Below are 22,227 nucleotides of genomic sequence, written 5' to 3' on the forward strand. Positions count from 1 at the left end.
CACTGGCGTCTGGAGAAGTATCCCACAAAGTGTTCCTCTCACAGTGTCTGAGGTCACATTCAGTCTATAAGCATAATTCTCTGGATGTGTGTGTCCGAGATATTTAGTAAGAAAGTTGATTAGGACAGAGCTGTTTTTGTGTGTGTGCATGTGTGTGTGTGTGTGTGTGTGTGTGTGAGCTTGTGTCACTGTGTGCGAGTGTGCGTCTTCATGCAAGTTGTACAGTGCAGTCAAGCTTAGAGCAACAACTTTTTTTTGTTTTTCAACTTCTTTAAAGTGTCTCTTTTGAAGAGGTAAAAGGTGTAACTAACTTCGGGTGCAGACAGGAACAAGACAGGACTGCTAGTCAACTTCAGAGTTTATCGCCACTGGCAACACCAAGTGAACTCATACATGACTCTCTACCCTGCAGGGATCAAACAATAATTGAGTCATTTCATGAAGCTCACTGTTCAGCTTTGAAAAATACTATGTATACATCTATAAAAAAATACCCAACTAACAATTGAAAACTAATCATAAAATCTAACATTTACAATAATCATCAACAATAATAATACTAATAGTTATATTAGTTGTAAGAGTCATAATAATAATCATCATGGCACACAAAAAAAGATTTTCAAGAAGTCAATTGCAAAATGATAAAGAATATCTCTTCTTATTCTATGTACAAAACCGCCTGCACAGATTTGGCCACATTTTACATGAGAAATGGGATGTTGCATGTGTCTAATTCTGGGTTGACTGTGTGCGTCAGCCTACCTAGTACACCAAGGAACAGCCTTATTACAGAAACATAGATGACGTGGAGAATGATGCAGATTGCATGAAGACAAAGAACTGATGGAGATTTCCCATCTTTCACAAAATAGCGCTCCATTAATGCATCTCTTGCTGAATTGTATCATCAATGAAGGAACATTACCCAATTGATAAGTCATTCAAATATTTATTTTTATACGGTGTTTCTTCCAAGACACCAGCGAAACCAAAAGTAAGACTCATAGAATGCATGTTTTAATGAAGACTAGAAGAACCTCTCATCCAATAAGTCTGGTTAAGCGTCCAATCAAGACGTGGCTTTTTTTTTTGTTTTTTTTTTAAGTTCCCTCTCCATGGCATTAACGTTACACAGATCCCACAGCGACCCCAACACACAAGGTATACAGTATAGCTTGAGAGCTGTTCTATCTTGTTGTTCATCTCCCAACTGTTTGCTGTACGAGTAGAGCAGGCAACTGTCTCTGTGTTTAAACACTGCAGTCTCAGGGAGCGAAGTTCTCCCGTATCATATAGGCACAAACATGAGGACTTTCGGGCTGTCACTGCTGGCTGACTGTGTGCTGGTTTGTCTCAGAATTCCAGTAAGTCATCATCAGTGTCATTGTTTACCTTTGCACAAAGGATGTAAACAAACAAGAAAACAAAAAACACGTCGACATGTCACCAGTCACACATGCTTTCCAGTTTTTCACAAAGCAAGACCCCCGCTCAAAGTGAGAGAACCCACACATCTGAGTGAGATGCACAGTATGTGACAGCATGTTTGCCTGTGTGTGTGTGTGTGTGTGTGTGTGTGTGTGTGTGTGTGTGTGTGTGTGTGTGTGTGTGTGTGTGTGTGTGAATATATTGGTTTTGAAGATGTGCGTGTAAAAGCTGGGGCCTCCAGAAGGGGCCACACGTCACCACTTTTCTCCCAGCATAAAACTGCATATATGGAAATACATATCATCTTACATATTTATATTTATAATTATATATATTTATATTTTTATATATTTTATATATATATACATACAGTGTACATTTAATACAGTGACATTTTAATACAGTCTTCCTACACAACAGTGACAGCACTGCTCAAAACTGCACACCGACAGGTTACTTACTCACTGACACAACACAGGATACATACTGACACCCTGTCGCCCCAAATAACAGCTTCAATAATAATAATAATTATAAAAAAAACTCCAAAGAGAATGAATGAAGAATTTAACAAAAAAAAGTGCTCGGAAGTTGACTCGTAGCTGCCAGTTTTAGGAGGTCTGCTATAGGCAGGTCTTAGTTCACTCCCCCTGCCTTGAGAAAATGGCTTCTATAGTTTTAGGTTATGCAGGCTTCGCAAACACCACAAATGGTCCAGAGCAAGTGTGTAATGAAGGAAGGGGAAAAAATTAGCTAAAAGACGCATTGCAGAACACTGAGGGGCTATGGGAAGTTGTTCACTCACTCCTTTAGGGATGGAAGCACTGTTTGAGAGTGAGTGTCAATGTCCATTTGAACAACACAGTTAGGTTGAACAGTTAGTTAGTCTGTACACATTAAACAGTAGTTGCAACATTTACATTACTGAATAAAAGTAGAAGTCTCCAAACGTCTTTTTTTTTGTTGGTTTTCCAAAAGAAATGCCCAAGGCAACAAACATGGAGTTTGTGATTACTTGTTTACTATACAAACACCAGGGGGCAGTAAATCCCTCTGGAATCTCCACTGCATTCGACACTAACTGGAAATCTGGTGAAATACTGAATGCCTACAGTATGTGGGTTGTGACACTGGAGAGGTGGAGAGGACCAACAAGCAAACAAGACTCCATAGAAATAAACATCACAAGAGACTAGAGAATCTCATTCAAACCCATGCAGATTTCACTTCACTCTGTGCTTGTCATTTTTCTGTCAAGCTCACGGGAGCAAAGACTGGACTGACAAGGGCTAAAGAAAAGCAAAAATTCATGAATCAGTCACGGTTCACATTTCATGTGCAGGTCTTTCTATAGATAGCACTCTTGGTGCCACCTTAATGTTTTCGTTCCACTGACGATTTTCTCATTCTTTTGGATCACGACAAAACACAATTTGTGCGCATCTCCCATGCAGATCACGATATTCTTCATACTGTAGGTTCTCTCATTTATTGCACAGTGAAAGGATTGGACTGTCCCACACCCTTTTAGAAAATAAAAAGATCTCTTTGAACTGTCCACACATTGATAAAGTGCAACATGTTCATGTCACATTGGGTATCCATAAGGAAAAACAGAAGGGAAAAAAAGCATTTGCATAAAACTTGTTCGGCTGAGACCTTAGAGCAGAGCACCATTCCTATATGTTGAACACACTGACTCCAAAGAGAAGGGGGGCGTGGATGCGGATTGCGGACTCTTGGGGAAGTTGCGGGACACATGATCAGAGGGCGTTGTATGATTGTCCGCTTTAGGGGTTCGAAGGTAACTGAACGGGATCGGTCCATGTCAGCCCAGGCCATTGCCCACCAGGCTCCATCCCGTGACACCTATCCTATGCCAGAGAAAGCTGACCTCTGATATTTGACCTCTTTCGGGTGACGTACTTGTAATATTGAGGAACTGACACGATATGAGATGGGAATTTCCTGTCACAGTCTTTGTTGAGATGCGTGGTGGTGTCTCTGGCAGAACTCGGAGAATGACAATTAGTGCATCTGTTTTTCTCTTCAGGGCGATGTCGTATTTTTCGGCTTTACTCTCCCCTATGGATAGTGCAGTTTCTGTTGTTCTCGTCCGTAGCGTATTTGGTTGATACTTAGAAGTGCGAGTGTTGCGTTTCACTTGCACTCTAAGATGAACATGGTGGTTTCACGAGTGGTGTATGGTCCCTTACAAGGATCATATTAAGTCTCAAAATCCAATAAGCCCAATTTACAGTGTTTGTGCTTGACGAGAGTTAAAGCATGTCACTATTTTCACATCACTGAATGTGTTACCTGACCTAAATATTTATAAATTTCACAAAAAGAGGATTCACTTATCAAACCGTGGTTGGTGAACTACCTGTCCATGAGGAAAGACAGTTGTCATGGTGAGGTAAGACAGAGGCATAGTCATAATGGCAGCTGCTGTATCCAGAAGCTTTGTGCTTTAATAGTTCCTCTTTAGTGTCATTTCAAATGCATAGGAAACAGGTGAATTAATGACTGCAGTCTTAGGCCTGTCCCTGCTGTTGTTGTAACACCAGTGCGTGTGTGTGCGTGCATGTGTGTGTTTAAATCAACTTGGATAACATGCCCACTTCATCAGTCAGCTAACCAAGACCGCACATTGTGGAGATCAACTCCATCTAATTTTTTTTTTTTTTTGATTTAATTGAGCAAAAATGGTACAACATTTTTCCGAGAGATTACTAAGCAGCTTGCATGCCACTAAGCCAGCGTGCGTCATAGGCAAAGATTCACATGGGACTGTGCGTTTATGCCCTCACAGATAATGCTTTGTGACACTCTCTGCTGTCTCAGGCTGAGCTTGCCAGTTCTATTCACTCGTCACCGCTCGACACCAGACCTGATTCAAAGGGGTTTCGACCTCGCCGAGCACTTTTGTTTTCACCCGACCAGAGATATGTGACAGATCCTGCATGGACACCAGACCACTTGGGTATCAGCGGTTTCAGGAAACGTTACGACAACATTACGGTACGCGCTCCAGCCCAATCGTTATCTGCTCAACCTGATGATGAACTGTTGATTACCATGCAAACAATGACTGCAATCCCTCTCTGTGTGCTCAATTAGAGGGGAAGCCAGTTGGCAAGCACACTGTATCATCAATAGCTGCTAAAAACTACAAATAACTACAAATATTTCTGAAGAGCACTTTCATGAATTCCTCAAACGTCAATCACAAGTATTTGCAAAGTTTAGCTCAGAAGCATCACAAGTCCTCCTTTTAGGAGCTGAACTGGTGAGAGACTAAAGGATCTGTTTCATCTTAAAAACTTGTTTATTCATGCAGGTTGCGGTTCTTGAAGCCGTTTCAAACGTGTTTTTGAAACGCATTCGCCAATTAAGCGTTATGTCTGAGTTTAGCTTCTGGATCCCAGTAAACACATAAACTGCTGCACAAATCATCAGTGTCTGTCTGATGTGACACACATATTATGTTGAAAATAAGCCTAGAGTATGCCTTCATCCTGTGGCACGACTATTTTAAACGGCTGTGACTGGAGCTGTTATTTTAAAGTCTCTGAAATATTCTTCAGAGAAAAACCATACTGTGCCGCTACTCCTCAAAGGCCGATGGACATTGTGGTCCTCTTCAGGGAGCCGAGCTTAACACACAGTCTCCTAATGAGACGGATAAAATAACGCTGTAGCACTCCTCGTAAAGATATGAATTACGTTACGCAAACATGGTTAGCAGTCTTTGGAGAGTTGACAATTGTATCTTCCAGTTCTCAGGGGGAAGATAGATTATGCCGTAATCTGCGGTTCTGAGAGATGGAGAATATCGTACTCTTGAGAGTGATATGGCAATGTGCTGTTCTGCCTACTCGTCAGCATAATGAAATACGTGGGGGCCTAGTTGTAGCACTCCTTCAGACAGGTATAAATAATGCAGCTTGGCAGAACACTCTTTTTTTTCTTTTTTTTTTGATGCAAGGGTGTGGACATGTGGCGGAACTCCCTGTGGGTGAGGGATCCAGCTCGGATGAGATGAGAGGGGCCCGCGCGGTGCACGATGCGGCGCGGTGCGCGGCTACGCAGCGCAGGGCTGACTGGAGAGAGGAGCGAGGAGGCTGGAGAAGTGAGGAGAGGCTAGGCATGGAGAGGAGAGGAGAGGAGACGAGACGAGCGAACGGAACGGGGCAGGGAGGGGGTGGGTAGGGGACATCAAAGAGAGCGTTGCAGGCATGGTTCCAAGACGGAGCCTCGTAGAAATATTCCGAATGCTTCCCTTCCCAAAAAGCTCCTCGTTCAACTGCACCGCTGTCTATTTAGTCACAGAGTCTCAGTTTTGGCCAATAACATCATAGGTAAAAAAAGAAAAAAAAGAAAAACAGAGGTCTCTCAAAGAAGAAGAAAGTAACCGCACCTCTATTCCTACGCTCTTCTTGTTGTTTTTTGTTTTTGTTGTTTTTTTTAGTTCCAAGCAGAAGCTGCCAGGTTGGAAGACCAAGTGTGGGTGTGTTCCAGATGCTGACGCTGAGAAGAGAGGGTGGAGGAGGGGGATGGGGGGGTGGTCGGGTGGGTGTAGGAAAGGGTTGGAGCTGCCTGGAGGAGATCCAGGACACCGCCGCTTCCTCCACCCCCCAGCCCCCAGCAGGCCTCCAGGCCCTACAGCTCCTCTATGCACATGGGCAGGTTGACGAAGGTGAAGACATTGTACTCGATCATGATGGAGAAGCAGAGGAAGACGGCGTAGAGCACCATCACGTACACGCCCAGCCTGAAGTCCAGCTTCCACCTGTTCACGTGGATCCCCAGAACCTGCAGGGCATCGGAGGGGAGGAGGAGGAGGAGGAGGAGGAGGAGGAGGTGGGGTAGAGTAGGATGGGGGGTGCAGAAGAGATGGGAACAACATGTTCATAGATGCATACAGAACATCCGCATACACACACACACACACACATGCACACACACACACACACACACACACACACACACACACACACACACACACACACACACACACACACACACACACACACACACACACACACACACACACATTCATTATATGTATTCGCATACACCTTCAGTACTGCATACGCACACACACACACACACACACACACACACACACACACACACACACACGCAACCACCATACCATCACACAGTTATGTAATCAGACCATAGCCAAACAACACCTCAGTCTGTACTCACAGTCAGCGCTACTGATCCGAGTAACAACACGACGGAGTAGACCAGCCCTCTGCTGTTGATCTGAACCTGGAAGGAGCAGCAGACATCAGCTCTTACACAACCACCATCCCTTGACAGACAGAAGATATGAGTGAGAGAATGGGGACGAGAAAGACAGGATAGAGAGCGGAGGAGAAAGACGACAACTGTACCTCAGAACCGTAGTCCACAGCCATCGTCTGGATCGCCCATGGGACCCCGAGCCCCACTAGGATATCAAAGACATTGCTGCCAATGGTGTTGGAGACGGCCATGTCCCCCAAGCCTACACACACACACACACACACACACACACACACACAAAGCCACACACACACACACACACACACACACACACACACACAGGCAGACAGACAGACAGACAGACACACACAGACACAGACACACACACACACACACACACACACACACACACACACATAATGGAATCACAATCGAGTTATCATCTAGGCCATTCTGCTACTGTCCGTGTGTGAAGGGACATTAGCATATCAAAGCAAGTGCAAATCAAGTCAGAGATGGAGGAGATAAGGCCAGCACCTTGCCGCGCCACGATGAGGCTGGCGATGCAGTCGGGCACGCTGGTGCCCGCCGCCAGGAACGTGATGCCCATGATGACATCAGGGATTCCAAGAGTGTAGCCAATGAGGGAGACCTGGACAGAGGCAAAACGCAAACAGAAGATGGAGGCATTTCTTTTTTGCAATGAGAAACATGGAAATTGATTTGGGCTGAAGTATCTTTACAGCCTGCAGGGGTTTACAAAAAAAGGCTGCCGTGACTCACTGTGCTGGCTAGCTGGCAGTCTTTTTACTGTAACTGACTGTTCCAAGGTTATACGCGCCACACCCAAACTCCACTTTTAAACCAGTTGTTCAGAGAATCCTTAGATGTAGCCTATGCTCTGGTGTCTTTTCTGGTCCGCATTTGATTTTAAGTTGAGTGCAGACAGTTCTCCTTCAATGGCACTCACCATCCAGACCATGAAGTAGGAGAAGACGGCGATCCAGACCGTGGAGAGGCAGAAGGAGAGCATGAAGAAGCGCTCCCAGCGGGGCTTGGCCGAGTTGGGGATGGTGAAGTACAGCAGCAGCAGGATCGGCCAGGAGATGAGCCACTTCACCTTGTTCATGGCGCCCCCTATGGGCCATCAGGGTAAATGGTCAAATTCATTATCATAATGAGTCTTTGGGGGTTTGGGGTTATGAAGTGCTATCCTATCAGTGAGCTGAATGGTAGTTTGGCAAATCACACATTAAAGGGGACTCCTGGCACTTGTTACTGTAAGTACTTTCATTGGGGACAATAACAACAAAACTGTTTGGCATTGAACAGGCTAAGTGAGGGGGTATATGACTATAGGCTAACGTCAAACACTAGTTTCTTAAGCTACACTGGAGTTGGCAGGCATGTGCATATCCATAGGGATCCTGTCCACTTTGACACACACTTAATGAAGTGTGTGACGATGTGTTGAGTCTCAAGTTGAGTTGTCACTGCATTACCAGCAGCAGAAGGCTAGCTAGCCAGTTTAACACTAGAAGCGCCAAGCACCGGTCATTTGACCGCTGACGCGTATTACTAGAAGCGCCGTGTAGGTTTGACCTAGATATACCTAGAACGGCCGGGCTGCGGTCATTTGACCGCAGTGATTACAAAAAAATATATATATTTTCACTCGATTCAATTCCAGGACCCTACGTTCACGACTTTTCCTAAATATGCGTGTTTTGTCACCCAGAATTTTTACATGACCAAAAGCACACCGGTACAAGCTAGTTTAGAGCTATTTTGCGCTCACTTATGTGACAACACTATGTTGTCTCGCGTTCGGCCATGTTTGTCCAAGCTGCTATTCTCTTTTCTCACAGCAGATGTCGCAAGGGTTTCCTGTCAGTCGGGCATGAGAATAATATTTTACCATAAAACATATAGTTTATATATGTGCAATATGTATTATATATGTGATTTATTTTAATAACTATTTTTCATTTACATGGCATAGTCTATGGAGGCGATTTACAGTGGTAAAATGCGAGTTTGTTTTGAAAACGTTGTTCTGCGACGTTGTTCTATTAGGCAGGCCTACGTGTGTAAAAAATATTTTCAGCTGAAATTCGTCGAAGCCTATTTATGTACGTAGGGCGCGTATGCCTACGTACATTCATATTTGTATCTTATCTTCTATTTGTAGGCTATCTTTTAAAGCTCAGACTAATAAGCATTTTCTTACATAGCCTATTTGCTGGACAAGGAAATATATTTAAATAGGCTAAATAGGCTAGGAATCTTATAGGAATCCTATAGTAAATTGGGACATACTACAGAAGTACTACAAGATTGCTATAGAAATACTATAGCGGCTAGAGGATATTATAGAGGTATTACAGAACAAAACAGAAGTCCGTGATGCGACTTCCACTGTTTCCTTTCCTGTTCACAACGCATGCAGTCTACATTGAAGTGAAACGTGCAGAACGTTGTCCAAAACAATACAATAACATTGTGTGTTGAGATCTAGTACAATAATCTGTAGACATGAAGTGGCAACTAAAGCCATGATCAGTCATGAAAACGTTGGCGGCTGCAGCCTCATTTAGGTTTTGGCTGGGCCAGCTAGCCAGCCAACTACTTCATCAACCAGCCGTTATTCTCAAAGCAAATGGCCTCGGGGTCTATACATAACACACTAGGCTATCCATTGCAACATAGCCTATTTGAAACCGATCATTCCCCCTCCCCCATACACTCGTCTAGGCTAGGCTACTACAGACATCACCGCGCATCGAGGACAATTAACTGCCTCCCCACCCCCACCGCCTCTCTCTGTGCATAGGCTAGGCTGTAGGCATGGCTATTTAGGCAACTCGTGGAAGAATGCGCAATCATGTTTCATCGCATGTGCGCGTTTCAGAATGTTCGAATTCGCCAGCGTGCGTGTAGTTGTGTGAATAGAAAAAACAGAACATAGCCTATATTTATTGATGCCTTGCTTAAAATAAATTCCGCCATGAACAAGTCGGGAATCGAACCAGCAATCATCTGAATGTGATGCCGAAGCTCTAACCAGTGGGCCACAGTTCTCCTCTACAGCTCAGTGAAAATGTGTATCTCAATGCTGGATCTCGAATTCACGTATACGTTAGCTTAAATTGTAGAAACAATAAGCCCAAAGCCTTTTTTCAGCAGACATCGCAAACATATCATACACATTCACAAAACGGAGAATATTTTTCTGCTCAGCATAGCTCTCTATCTCCCTCCCTCCGATGTAGCTAGACCCTATAAGATGCTTCTCCCTAAATTAATAAAAAATGTTTTAGAAAGTAGCCACGGTAGCCTGTAAAATGCGGTCTGAAATCCTGGCTACTGTGTAATTGAAACCAGACTGTTCATTGTCGGCAGACTGTTCATTTTCGGCGGCGCAAACAGATAGGCTACCTATTAAATGAATAGAAGTGAATTTGGGGAGTAAATTGACTTTTACCCATTCACTTTTAGAGCATTTTAGTTGAAAGTCAAGTTTGCTTAAGGTTTGGTCAAGAACTCTTCCAGAGTTTTTACCTCAAACAACACAAATCAACACAACTAAATGAACAGATAACGCGAACGTGCTGTATGTCATAATGAAACATCCACAGACTATCAACAACACGGTCTGACACGAATGATACTAGTGCAAACTGAATTTATGACCAAACGATTTGATTCGTGCACGAAGCGCCATCTAGCGATCATTTTGTGTAAGTAACAGCCTCCCAGTCTAAGGACTCAGCGGTCTTTTGACCGCCTCGCCGCGCTTTAAGTAGTTCACAACAGCACGGCGCTTCTAGTAGGTCGTCAAAGCGGTCAAATGACCGGGGCGCGGCGCTTCTAGGTATAAGTGGGTCAGAACGGGGCGGCGCTTCTAGTGTTAACACTGAATGTTTTGAAAGTACATTCAGCAATAGGGCCCCAAGTTGAAAAATGCCAGAATTCCCCTTTAAAATCTGAGGATTAAAATGAAATAATAAAAAAAGAATATCAATATTTAAGCCTTCAGTCCAATGACCAAGTACATTGTTCATAGGGACAGAATAAGTGGACAGTGAAACAGAGAGGAAGACTGGGAGAGTGGCCAGATCATGTCCAGTACCCCTGCAGCAAAATGGCCTATAAAATTATACTGCAACAATCTGAACAAGCGTTTCGGACATGTTCATATGTTAAATCTTCTATTAGGACGTTAAGAGATGTCCATGAGCACTAAATTGTCATGTCACCTCTTTAGATGGTGAATATGTGGGACCTAATTGTGACAGCCAGCCCAGTAAATTGGCTTGATTAAGATGTGTGTGTGCTTGTGTGTGTGTGTGTGTGTGTGTGTGTGAATGAGAGTGTGTGCTTGTGTGTGTGTGTGTGTGTGTGTGTGTGTGTGTAAAAGAGTGTGTGCTTGTGTGTATGTGTGTGCGTGTGCAGATGTGTGTGAGAGAATGTGTGTGTGTGTGTGTGTGTGTGTGCACATTTATCACCTGGCACACTGAAAGGAGATGACAACTCCCCCTCCTCGGCCTCCTCTGCCAGCTTGTCCTCGGGCACCGAGCCGTTCTCCAGGGCGTCCATCTTGCCGTCGCCCACCGCTGTGCCATCCATCCCGTTGGGCTCCTGCTCCAGCCGCTGTTGCTGTGTGCCCAACGACACACCCAAAGCAGCGCCCAGCGAGGTGCCCAGTGATGTGAGAAAATGGGTTGGCAAAGACAAATGAGTCTTGACCGGTGGCAAATGCATACTTATTTGATGACAAAAAGCCAAACTTTACTAACTTTATTGAATATATTTTATAATTTATATCTTATTTAACTATTTCAGCTTTTAAAACTGTAGTCAGTCAAAATCAAGCTGAAACTTATATTTTATCAGTTAAAGTGCTTATATGCTCTGTTGGCTTCCAAAACGTTTTAAATTCTACTGGGTGCGCATAGTTGACACACTACAGATGTCACTAAGATGGATGTGTATTTGAATGATGGACGGCATGGGGACACACAGCAATGCTGATTCAAAAATCATATTGCGTAACATTGAAATTCACGCACATAACTTAGCGCAGATAACTGACATTATGAGGACGGGGTGATCTTTTGAGCTGACATTGATTGAGCATGGTGGAGATGAGAAAAACCTGTGTGAAGTGCCACCTCCAACTCTGGTGATCAATTATGCATCGATGTTATTGACATCTTAGTGTGTTACTGACAATTACACTCAAAGAGCTCACATTGCTCTAGGAACATCATTACATATAAAGTCTAAAAATGTACTGTTTTTCAATCTAGAACATTCCAAATAAGCTTCAGTGGATGACTAAAACAGAGTTGTCAGTTAAAAAAACAGATGATTTTGGATATAAACATTTGACTTACTCAAGGGACATTGTATTCACCTGGGGCCAAACCTCCAAACCTCCAAACCTCCAAACCTCGACCCTATCTCAATTCCCTGCAACTTTGCCTTTCCGAATCAGGTAACCTCCAACAAATCCCCCCTGCCTCTATTAACGCCCCCACCCTCTAACATGCCACCCTCCCACCTACATCTGCCCCTGTGTCTTCCTGCCTTCCTGCCCCAGCCGCAGCAGACCCGCACCTCGTTGATAATCAGGCGGCTGGCCATGCGCAGGCGGGTCTTGGGCCCAAAGTGATTGGTGATCATGATGCGGAGGCCCGCCTCCGGGAAGCGGTAGTTGGGCGGGCTGGAGTTCATCATCTCGTCCACCATGACCACCGAGCCGCGGCTGTAGCTCTTAGTCGGCTTCACTGAATACATAGGGTGAGAGTGAGAACGACCGCACCTCTGACACGGACATCCGCAGCCACACATGCACACGCACATACACCCGCGGCCTGGCAACGGTGAGGATGCCAGACACGCCACACACACCCACACACACACACACACACACACACAAACAAACAGAAAACATGGACACAACACATACAGTCACCATCAGGCAGACACATCACTATCATGCACTTGTATTTGTTATACTTGTTCATTGTTCTACTTGTGAGGGCTGTGCAACTCATATGTAAGTGCACAGACACATGTGTTTGCCTGCCGTGGATATGAGGGGATGAGAGATTAAAGGGGAACTGGACAAAATTCAACCAAGGAAAACTTATATGTGGTATGTGATCAAGGACAGACTAACCAATAATAATAATAATAATAATAGTAATAATAATAATCTATATATGATCATATATCATAATATTTCTACTGGTGTGAATAATGTATTACTAGTATTGGGCCCTTTGTACACCATTACAACAGCTTCTTCTGGGATGGTAAAAAATAATCAAAACTCAAAAACAAAACACAAAACATGGACTAAAAACACTAAATGGACTGGAAAACAAAGTCTATAAATAGATATGGTGAATTGTGCAATGGTTTTGTAAAGAATGGCTTTCTATCCACTGTGTGAAGTAGAGTGCAAACAATTAAAGGAATTACTTGCCTAGTTCCCATTTAAGGCTGAGCATGACCCACAGAGGGTGAACACACACGCACACACACACACACACACACACACACACACACACACACACACACACACACACACACACACACACACACACACACACACACACACACACACACACACACACACACACACACACACACACACACACACACACACAAACTCACACCCACACACTCATTAACAGGGACAGATGTTGAAGCATATGAGCATAGATATACATAGCCTGCACACATGCATGCACCTACATATACATGCATAAACAAATATGGATACATAATGCCCTCGACTTACAGATGTATGGGGGCCATGTACTCAAATGACACCATTCTTTCACTCTCCATCTCCCCTGACCTAAATGTGCACACTGAATGTGCATCGCGTGCCCACACACCCACACACACCAATACCCCCCCCCCACACACACCAATACCCCCCCCCCCCCCCCCACACACACAAATACATTCACCCCCCAAACACACACACACACACACACACACACACACACACGCACACACACACACACACACACACACACACACGTACACAAGCACACCTGTGCTCCACTAATTCACTGATTTCACAGGCGAACACTTCTCATTAGGTCTCATGGGTGGGGAGAGCCATGGATCACATGACACACAAGCAAGGAACCACATTGCCAATGCAGAGCAATGGAGCCGCACAGCACAGGAGAGTGAAAGTTAGCGCAACTACAAGCAAATATGGTGGCTTTTTAGTAAGGCTAAAGAGACAGGCTTCACAACGTTAGAGATTGAGTTCAAGAAGAGGGAAAAAAGGAAATCACCTCAGAGAAGCAGCAAAGATTCAAGAGTTCAGTTGTTAGGGTCTTAATAGGGACCCAGGAAATCATTCTTGAGGAACAGCAAATCCAACCATTAGTGGAGAATTAGCGGCTAAGTTAAGCTCAGGATTAGCGAGTGGTTGAGTTAGCTGAATCAGAGCTTTGGGTTGTTAGCGTTTGCTGCAGGCCCAGTGAAGCCGGTCTAGTTACCCTTACCTTGACACAGCAGAGGCCATGATGGGTCATCCATAATAGCCTGATAACAATCATTACCATCCTCCATCTCGCTAATCGTGTTGCCGTTCGCTACGCCCTTGTCCTCCTTGCCCGAGAAGTAGTTCTGAATGCTGGTGTTGAATCTGGGGAGTAGAAAACGCCGTGTCAGCAATGGGGTATTTTGTTGTTTTGAAAGATGGACTTCATAAGCCTGTACAAAGAGCAAACCTACGCACAATACGGTCACACAAAGAACTGTGGTATTAGGGGAAAAACATGTGTTGAAATCATTTGTTGAAATTATTTTATGTTACATGTGTGAGTGTGTAGAGGCTGGACTCACTTCATGATGAGAATGTAGCCTAAATACATGACCACAAGGATCAGGCTTTCCCACCTTCACAAACAGATAAATAGATTGTGATAGGTTTTAACATGTTAAATGTACATAAAAAATAACAAAACATGGTGTCTTGATTAATGCTGAACTACTATAACTTAGCAGCCAGCAATAGGCAACTGCATTCTATCACATCAATAATTTATCACTGATAAACATAAACATAAAATGGCTAATCCATTGCTAACCTTGGTGACCCCTTGACCCTTCCTGTCACTTCATAGTTCTTTATGGTGATCAATAGTTTATTAACTTAATAATAATAGGGTAACAATGTATTACATAACTGAATACCTATGCATAAGCTGTTATGAATAACTGGTCCTAAGGCCTAAGGTTTGTAATAAACGATACATACATACAGATGAGCACTTACCACATTATCTTTTCATCATATATGAACTGTGAAAACATGAAATGTATTTTTAGTTGAAAGGAGTAGGAGAGCAATGAAATATATTTAGCTCTCATCCCAGTTATCTTTATAGTTAGCATATGCAGCTTCAGCACTATGGTTAGCATTCACTTTCACAAAAAAATGACGATTGAACTCACAACAATGAGAGCCACCACAGAGAGGGTGTAGTAAAAGGAGTCTCGGAACACTGAGTACCTGGTGAGGAACACCACCTAAAAGGGAGGCAGAAAGGCAGAAAATAACTAGGACATAACCACGTCTCCTCTATCTCTGTTAGGCTCACTGTGAAAATATCACTGCATTCGCCGTAAAAATACATTCGCTTCAGCCTCCTGAGCCTCAAATGTCACAAAGTGGAGCATTCATCTCGGGGTGAAGGGCCTTTTAATACTATCACAAGGGCTAACTCAGCTGACTAAAAAACACTTTACCGCTGTTCAAAATCCTTTCACACTCTCTCGCATTATAGTCTCCCGATCTGTGTGTGTGTGTGTGTGTGTGTGTGTGTGTGTGTGTGTGTGTGTGTGTGTGTGTGTGTGTGTGTGTGAGAGAGAGTGTGCGCGCGTGTGCTTCGGCGTCTGTACATTTTTTCCTTTACCGGCTGTGTTTCCCACACCTGAGTTTTCAATCTGTGTTTGCTTGAGCTACTCTCTGGCTGGCTGGCGCACTGACCGAGCGTTTCACCTGCTTTTCCAGATGGCAGCGCGAGTGGGGCATTTCAGAGGAATTATGTCAGAGTCACAGGAGATGCCCACGGGCAGCGCAGTGTTAACACTAGCAGACCAGCGACACAAGAGCACACACACGCATGGGTACACAGACAAACACACACACACACACACACACACACACACACACACACACACAGACACACACAGAGAGAGAGACAACACACAACAGATAACACACACATAGACGACACACTCAAACACCAGCAGGTCTGATGACTTTCCACCCTGGCATCTCTCTACCAAAACAAACCTCATGAAACGTATGATGTAAGTGCAACGTGTTCGTTTGCTCCAGAGGCAGAAAGACGCCCACACTTAAAACATCTCGTCATAAATAATTAGCCACCCACTGCATAATGCTTACACACTGCGGGGAAACAGGCTGTGGCATAGATCTAACTCTTAATTGCTTGCCTTTAAAAAATGGAAGATAAACAAGTCGTTTGCCGGAGCTCTTCATTTCAAAGGCTGCTGCAAAGACAGGGCACCCGGCACAAGTACAGTTGTGTACTTCAAACGCCTGAGTCAGGCAGCACAACAGAAGAAAAGGCTTTTTATGCAATTCAAAGGAAGTGTACATATACAGTGGGTACAGAGAGGAATTTTGAAATAGTTTCTTGCTGTAATAGAGGGATATTTGGATGTTTAAATGCCCGCTGAAGTTGAACACAGCCGACATGACTTTATCCACGTTTGCTCCAAGTGTTCCACTCAATGTACACAATCCAAAATGCTCAAATGAATGCCACATTTACATTTTAATATATATATATATACCTGACCTTTGCAGAGCAATTAAGGAGATGGGACTAGTATAGAAGTGTTGCCTTGACTGATCTAGCAAAAAGAAAATCCAAAATAGATGCGTTACGGTGATCAAGATATTGACCATGTACATCTCGAAAATTCCCACACCTTATATAGTGCTAACATCATCAGTAATATTCAGACATAGATGAATGTCTGTGCTTTTTCTTACCCCAGAACAGTCAGGTCTGCCATACTCGCCAAACCCAATAACTGCCTATATATGGCTAGAGTCCACCCCTGCTGCCTGAAACGTGATTGGGTGTGACTTAAGTATCTTAGCCAATGAAAAGAAGCGTTCTCTTCACAGGGGACGTGTGTGTAGGTCCCTTCTATAGGGTTACGTCCTTTGGCTTCCTTTCCACTCCCATTTAGTGAAGGCTTTTATCCAAACACTTTCTCCAGCGGTATATATATTCCATCTGACATTGACCCACTCAAAAATGGATCCCAAGGGCTTGCCATTTTGTCAAACACCCTCACCAGCTGTGTGGGTTCCGTTGCCATGGCGTGCACTGGCTGAGCTGAGGCTTACATCGTAGTGATGGGAGTTCTCTGAATGACTTTTGGACCCCTCCAGGAACTGAGATTATGACTCTGGCATCGCTGCCTGCGTGCTTTAGCCGAGTGCTGCTACAGTACGCAGCCCATTGAAAAGACTTGAAAGTTGGCACAAGGCTTCGGCCCATAGCTTTGTTGTGGAGTCTTTATCCACGAGCCAGCAGCATCTTTTAAGTCAACACATCTAGGGAACAAGGGACTTCATAGCTTGCTGAAATGTGTCCAAAGAGACTCTGTGGTTGTGAAGTGTGTACTGTAGCATGCACTGACTGTTCTATGCATTGTAAGTCATGTATATGCACTGATATGTGAACTTCACACAGATGTAGGCTACAAAAGGCTATGCACACGAGCAAATTACATATACATATATAATGTGCAGGAAGAAATGGCCTAGAAAAATGTAGGCAAATAATAAAGGCATACTAGAGGCTCTATCTACGGTATCTTCTACCTAATTTTTCCAAAAAGTTTAGGAAAATCTTCATACTTTATCCATATTTTCCTGTGTTTGATAATCACATCAACCTCAAAATGTCAGCTCCACGAGCCTATTTTTCATCTCAAGGAAAAATTATTTTAAACACCTTATGCAATCGAGATCTGTGGAGACAGCGACCAACAGCTTACCTGCCCAGCGAAGATGCCACACACGCCGATGATGCAGAGGATGTTGAACACGGCCGAGCCCACGATGGTGCCCACCCCCACATCTCCGTGCGTGATGAACACCCCTGTGTAGGAGGGAAGGCACCGGGGAAATATTAAAGAGCACATTTTCATATCAAATCCTTAAGCCTCTGCGCTGTATCTATGTCTGTATGAAATGATATATGGTGGGGGTTATTATTATTATAATTATTATCATTAGAGTTTATTTGATAGAGACAGATACAGAATACATAGACAAACTGAAACAACTATCTGATGCATGCATCGTGGTGTTTGAGGTGTTTTATGCTAATTTCCAACAGCTTTTATGATTACATTTTGAAATCTACAGTGCATATCTGAGAGCTTACAGGAATGAGGCCATGATCGAAATTCAACAAAGAGTTAATAGTGTATTAACAGTAGCCTACAATATGTGTGCTTGTATGTATGAGTGCATGTGAGTGCATGTGTGTGCAGGTGTGGGGGGTGTGTGTAAGCGCTTGTGTGTGGGCAAGAGGGGGATGCATTGTGTGTGTGTACATGTGTGTGTGTGTGAGAGAGAGAGCTAGAGAAAGAAAGAAAGAAAAAAGAAAGAGAGAGAGAGAGAGAGAGAGAGAGAGAGAGAGAGAGAGAGAGAGTGTGTGTGTGCGAGCATCCTATACCTATAATAGAAGCGAAAAGTTCTGGGGCTGAGCTTCCGGCAGCCATGAAGGTGGCTCCTGCCACGTCCTCACTCAGGTGCAGTTTCTGAAATATTCATCAAGGAGGGGATTTTCAAATTCCTCTCAGTTGTTTTCGCCCCAATGTAAATTATTGAGAGGAAGACTAGCCTCGATAGACAACAGCTCACTTTATTTCACAAACATAAGCCACAAGCAACAGCTATCCACACACACAGACAGACACACACACACACACACACACACAGACACACACACACACACACACACACACACACACACACACACACACAAACACACACATACACACACACACACACACACACACACACACACACACACACACACACACACACACACACACACACACACACACACACACACACACACACAACATACACTCTCTCTCTCTGTCTCTCTCTCTCTCTCCGGATATTAGACTGTCCTTCAACTCACCTCACATATCTTCTCCAGAGAAGTCACAAAGTAGTCATCACAGACAATGGCCAAAGCCAGGAACATATAGAGTGCCTTTGGGACAGACAAAGAAAGACACAGAGAAACAGATGATGAGATAGAGAGAACAAGAGTGAGAGGGAGAGTGGGTTGGAAACAGGGATAGCGAGAAAGGAATCAACACAGCCGTCTGGCCATAGTGTCACTGACACTCACACACACACACACACACACACACACACACACACACACACACACACCTAAACACACAAACACACACAGATTCACACACACAATACCTTCAAAAACTGATAAGGGCAACTGAATCTGGCCAACACACTCAACCACAAACTGCATGTTACACGTCCTAACCATCCTGTGTTGTGCTACGTCGTGTTCTAACGTAGTCACGTGAAACATGTCTTCATCCGTTCACAGCAACATGCTGTAAAAAAAATGCGCCTATATTGAAGTCTATGGCTTTTTTACAGTATGAACACTGTGTTTAGGCAGTCCCAGCGAGGCCAGAAGTGGTGGAAGTTATCTGAGGTCGGGCACGTGTCTTTTGTTGTGCAAGCCCAACTCGGCGTGGCGGTGACAGCACCAGCCACGGGCAGTCTGAGCAACCGGCCTGCTGTTTTCAGCAGAACTGGCCACCCAGTCACGCAGGCCTGACAGCCGGATGACAGTGTATTTATAACTGCCAGCGGTTGCCCCCTGCCCCGCGGACAGAGACGAGAGACTTCACCGCGGGAGGACCGAGGGTGTGATGTCAAATGTGGTGTGCTACCTGACTGGCAGGAGCGGGGATCAGGGATAGTCTGCATTTACTGCACACACACATACACACAGACACAGACACACACATACAAACACACACACACACACACACACACACACATAAACACATGTGTAATTCTTTGTTGCCATCGGCAACTGTACTTCAACACCAATGGTGTACATCAGGGATTGATCTTGGGGCCACTGTTATTTAACCTTTAGTACTCCCACTTGGACAAATCAGCAAGAACTATTTGATTTCCTAACATAGTAGATGACAATTACTCACCTAATGACAATATTGAATTTCTTTGTCAACATATTTACCAAATTCTTCAGCTGAACAATGAAATAACTGAAGTAATCATGTTTGATGTAGCTAAAAACTTGGTGTCATACAGTAATTGACAATGGTCTGATTTAGAAAAACTCATTCATGTTGCAATGCAGTTTGCTGCAATGGGGTTTTCACAGTCCTTCCTAAAAAGACCTCCAGCTTCAAATTATTTGCATACAGCAGTTGGAATTCTTACAAAAAGGAAAAGATCTGACAAAAGATATTACTTCAATATTCAATACACTGGCTTAGTTACAGAATTGACTTGAAAGCATTACTGCTTGTTTGATAATCACAAAATGGGATGGCGCCAAACTACCTTTCAGACATATTTCAGTAGTACACACCTCCTAGATCTCTAAGATCACAGGAGAATTATTAGTTTGTGAAAGGCGCTTAAAGAACTACAAACAGTGAAGCAGCTTTTACTTCAGCTTTCACTAAGACCAAACTGTTATCAGATGCTTTCTGTTCACTAATCAAACTACTTACTTTCAATCAGATCCATACTGTGTTTCAAGTACATTACTTTTAAACTATTTAAAAAAAAATGTTTTTCCTTTTACTGTTTTCTTACAACTATTTGCTATCTTTGCTTTTGCTTATATAAAGCATTTTGAACTGCATCTATATGAAATCAGCTACATAAATAAACTTGCCTTGCCTAATGTGAACAATATTATTACGCAACTAATTAATACTTTTCTTCATGCATTTTTACTTTAATGATATTTATGTATGCATGTAAGTGATTCTAATGATATTATGATTCTAATATAGCATCTTTATATGTGTCGCTGGCTACCAATATCAACTATATCCTTTGCATCACAAATACTGTATACAAAAATAGTATTGAGATGTGTAATGCACTGTAGCGCAATCCTCTCTCACATATACACTAATACACACACACACACACACACACACACACACGGACAGACCGACAGACACTTGTCTTACTGCAAATATGTGTAGCGCGATGGCTCCTTGGGCACGCTGTTTGGGGGTGAACACGTCCTCTGGGAACTCATGGACGGCTGTAGGGAGAGAGAGTACAACAATCACTCAACACAACAAACACCATCACACACACACACACACACACACACACACACACACACACACACACAGACATGCACATACACACACACACACACACACACACACACACACACCCTCTCGCTCTCTCCCTCACACACACACATACATTGAAGTACACAAACAACATCACACACATACACTCACACACCCTCTCTCTCTCTCCCTCTCTCTCTCTCCCTCTCTCTCTCTCTCTCTCTCTCTCTCTCTCTCACACACACACACACACACACACACTGAAGCACAAACACACACTGAAGCACACACACATGTACACATGCACATTTACAATCATCCCAGGTGTGGTGTAGGCATGATGTATTGACAATAGTTCTTTAACGTGTCTGTAGAGACATTTTGAAAAAACACCACCATATTGATCAACTTTATGTGAGACCATATACACACACTTGTGTGCAGTCCATCATAATCAACTACCCCCCTCGGACACAGAGTAGAGAACACAACATAATGAAATCCACGGATCAACATGGTCTAAAAACATATATATATTTACTCTTTAATTTAGACAACACAGTGTGAAACTTAGCGATTAGCTTTAATGAAACATGAACAGTGAGCAAGAACATTCAACGCGCGCACACACACAGTCACACACACACACACACACACTCACACACAGACACACACACACACACACACACTGTGTTGCTGACTGGCCAACTGTTTGAGTCCTGTGGGAGTGTAACACCTTATTATCCCAACACAACAATTACATAACCCTAAGCTACTGCCACAGCACAAACGTGGCCCATGCCCAGGCAGGGCAGAGAGCTCGGGCAGTGCCTTTTGCCATGGCTCGTGATGCCAACCGCCAACAGACCCACAGCACAGGAATTAGACAAGGCTGGCTGGGCGATGCCAGGCATGATGCAATCTGCTGCTCACGACACGCCGTGACCTCACTGAGCCCTTCTGCTCTCTGGGGGCATCGGAACGCCATGTGCCACGCTCTGTGCGCTCCCTGCCATGACGTCATGCCCGCCCATGCCCACTCGTGCACCCTCCAAACCCCCACCCCCCCCTGCTGCACCAGACTTCCCTCCGTCG

General features: G+C 44.0%; 1 protein-coding gene across 1 annotated transcript in view; it reads right to left on the reverse strand.

Annotated features, from left to right (window-relative positions):
- Positions 1 to 6,076: 6,076 nt before the first annotated feature.
- Positions 6,077 to 22,227, reverse strand: part of slc24a4a (solute carrier family 24 member 4a) — a 36,694-nt gene continuing 20,543 nt past the window's right edge. Inside the window, exons 3-17 of the mRNA XM_062522287.1 lie at positions 21,019 to 21,095; positions 18,939 to 19,013; positions 18,465 to 18,549; positions 17,779 to 17,882; positions 15,187 to 15,261; positions 15,008 to 15,033; positions 14,575 to 14,628; positions 14,289 to 14,374; positions 12,313 to 12,482; positions 11,199 to 11,349; positions 7,661 to 7,827; positions 7,228 to 7,342; positions 6,840 to 6,952; positions 6,649 to 6,714; positions 6,077 to 6,249 (exon numbers count right to left, since the gene is read on the reverse strand). Coding sequence (XP_062378271.1) covers positions 6,097 to 6,249; positions 6,649 to 6,714; positions 6,840 to 6,952; positions 7,228 to 7,342; positions 7,661 to 7,827; positions 11,199 to 11,349; positions 12,313 to 12,482; positions 14,289 to 14,374; positions 14,575 to 14,628; positions 15,008 to 15,033; positions 15,187 to 15,261; positions 17,779 to 17,882; positions 18,465 to 18,549; positions 18,939 to 19,013; positions 21,019 to 21,095 — 1,517 coding nt within the window. The 3' untranslated portion in view covers positions 6,077 to 6,096. The remainder of the gene's footprint in view (positions 6,250 to 6,648; positions 6,715 to 6,839; positions 6,953 to 7,227; positions 7,343 to 7,660; positions 7,828 to 11,198; positions 11,350 to 12,312; positions 12,483 to 14,288; positions 14,375 to 14,574; positions 14,629 to 15,007; positions 15,034 to 15,186; positions 15,262 to 17,778; positions 17,883 to 18,464; positions 18,550 to 18,938; positions 19,014 to 21,018; positions 21,096 to 22,227) is intronic.

Source organism: Sardina pilchardus, chromosome 20 (genome assembly GCF_963854185.1).
Source record: "Sardina pilchardus chromosome 20, fSarPil1.1, whole genome shotgun sequence".
NCBI lineage: Eukaryota > Metazoa > Chordata > Actinopteri > Clupeiformes > Clupeidae > Sardina > Sardina pilchardus.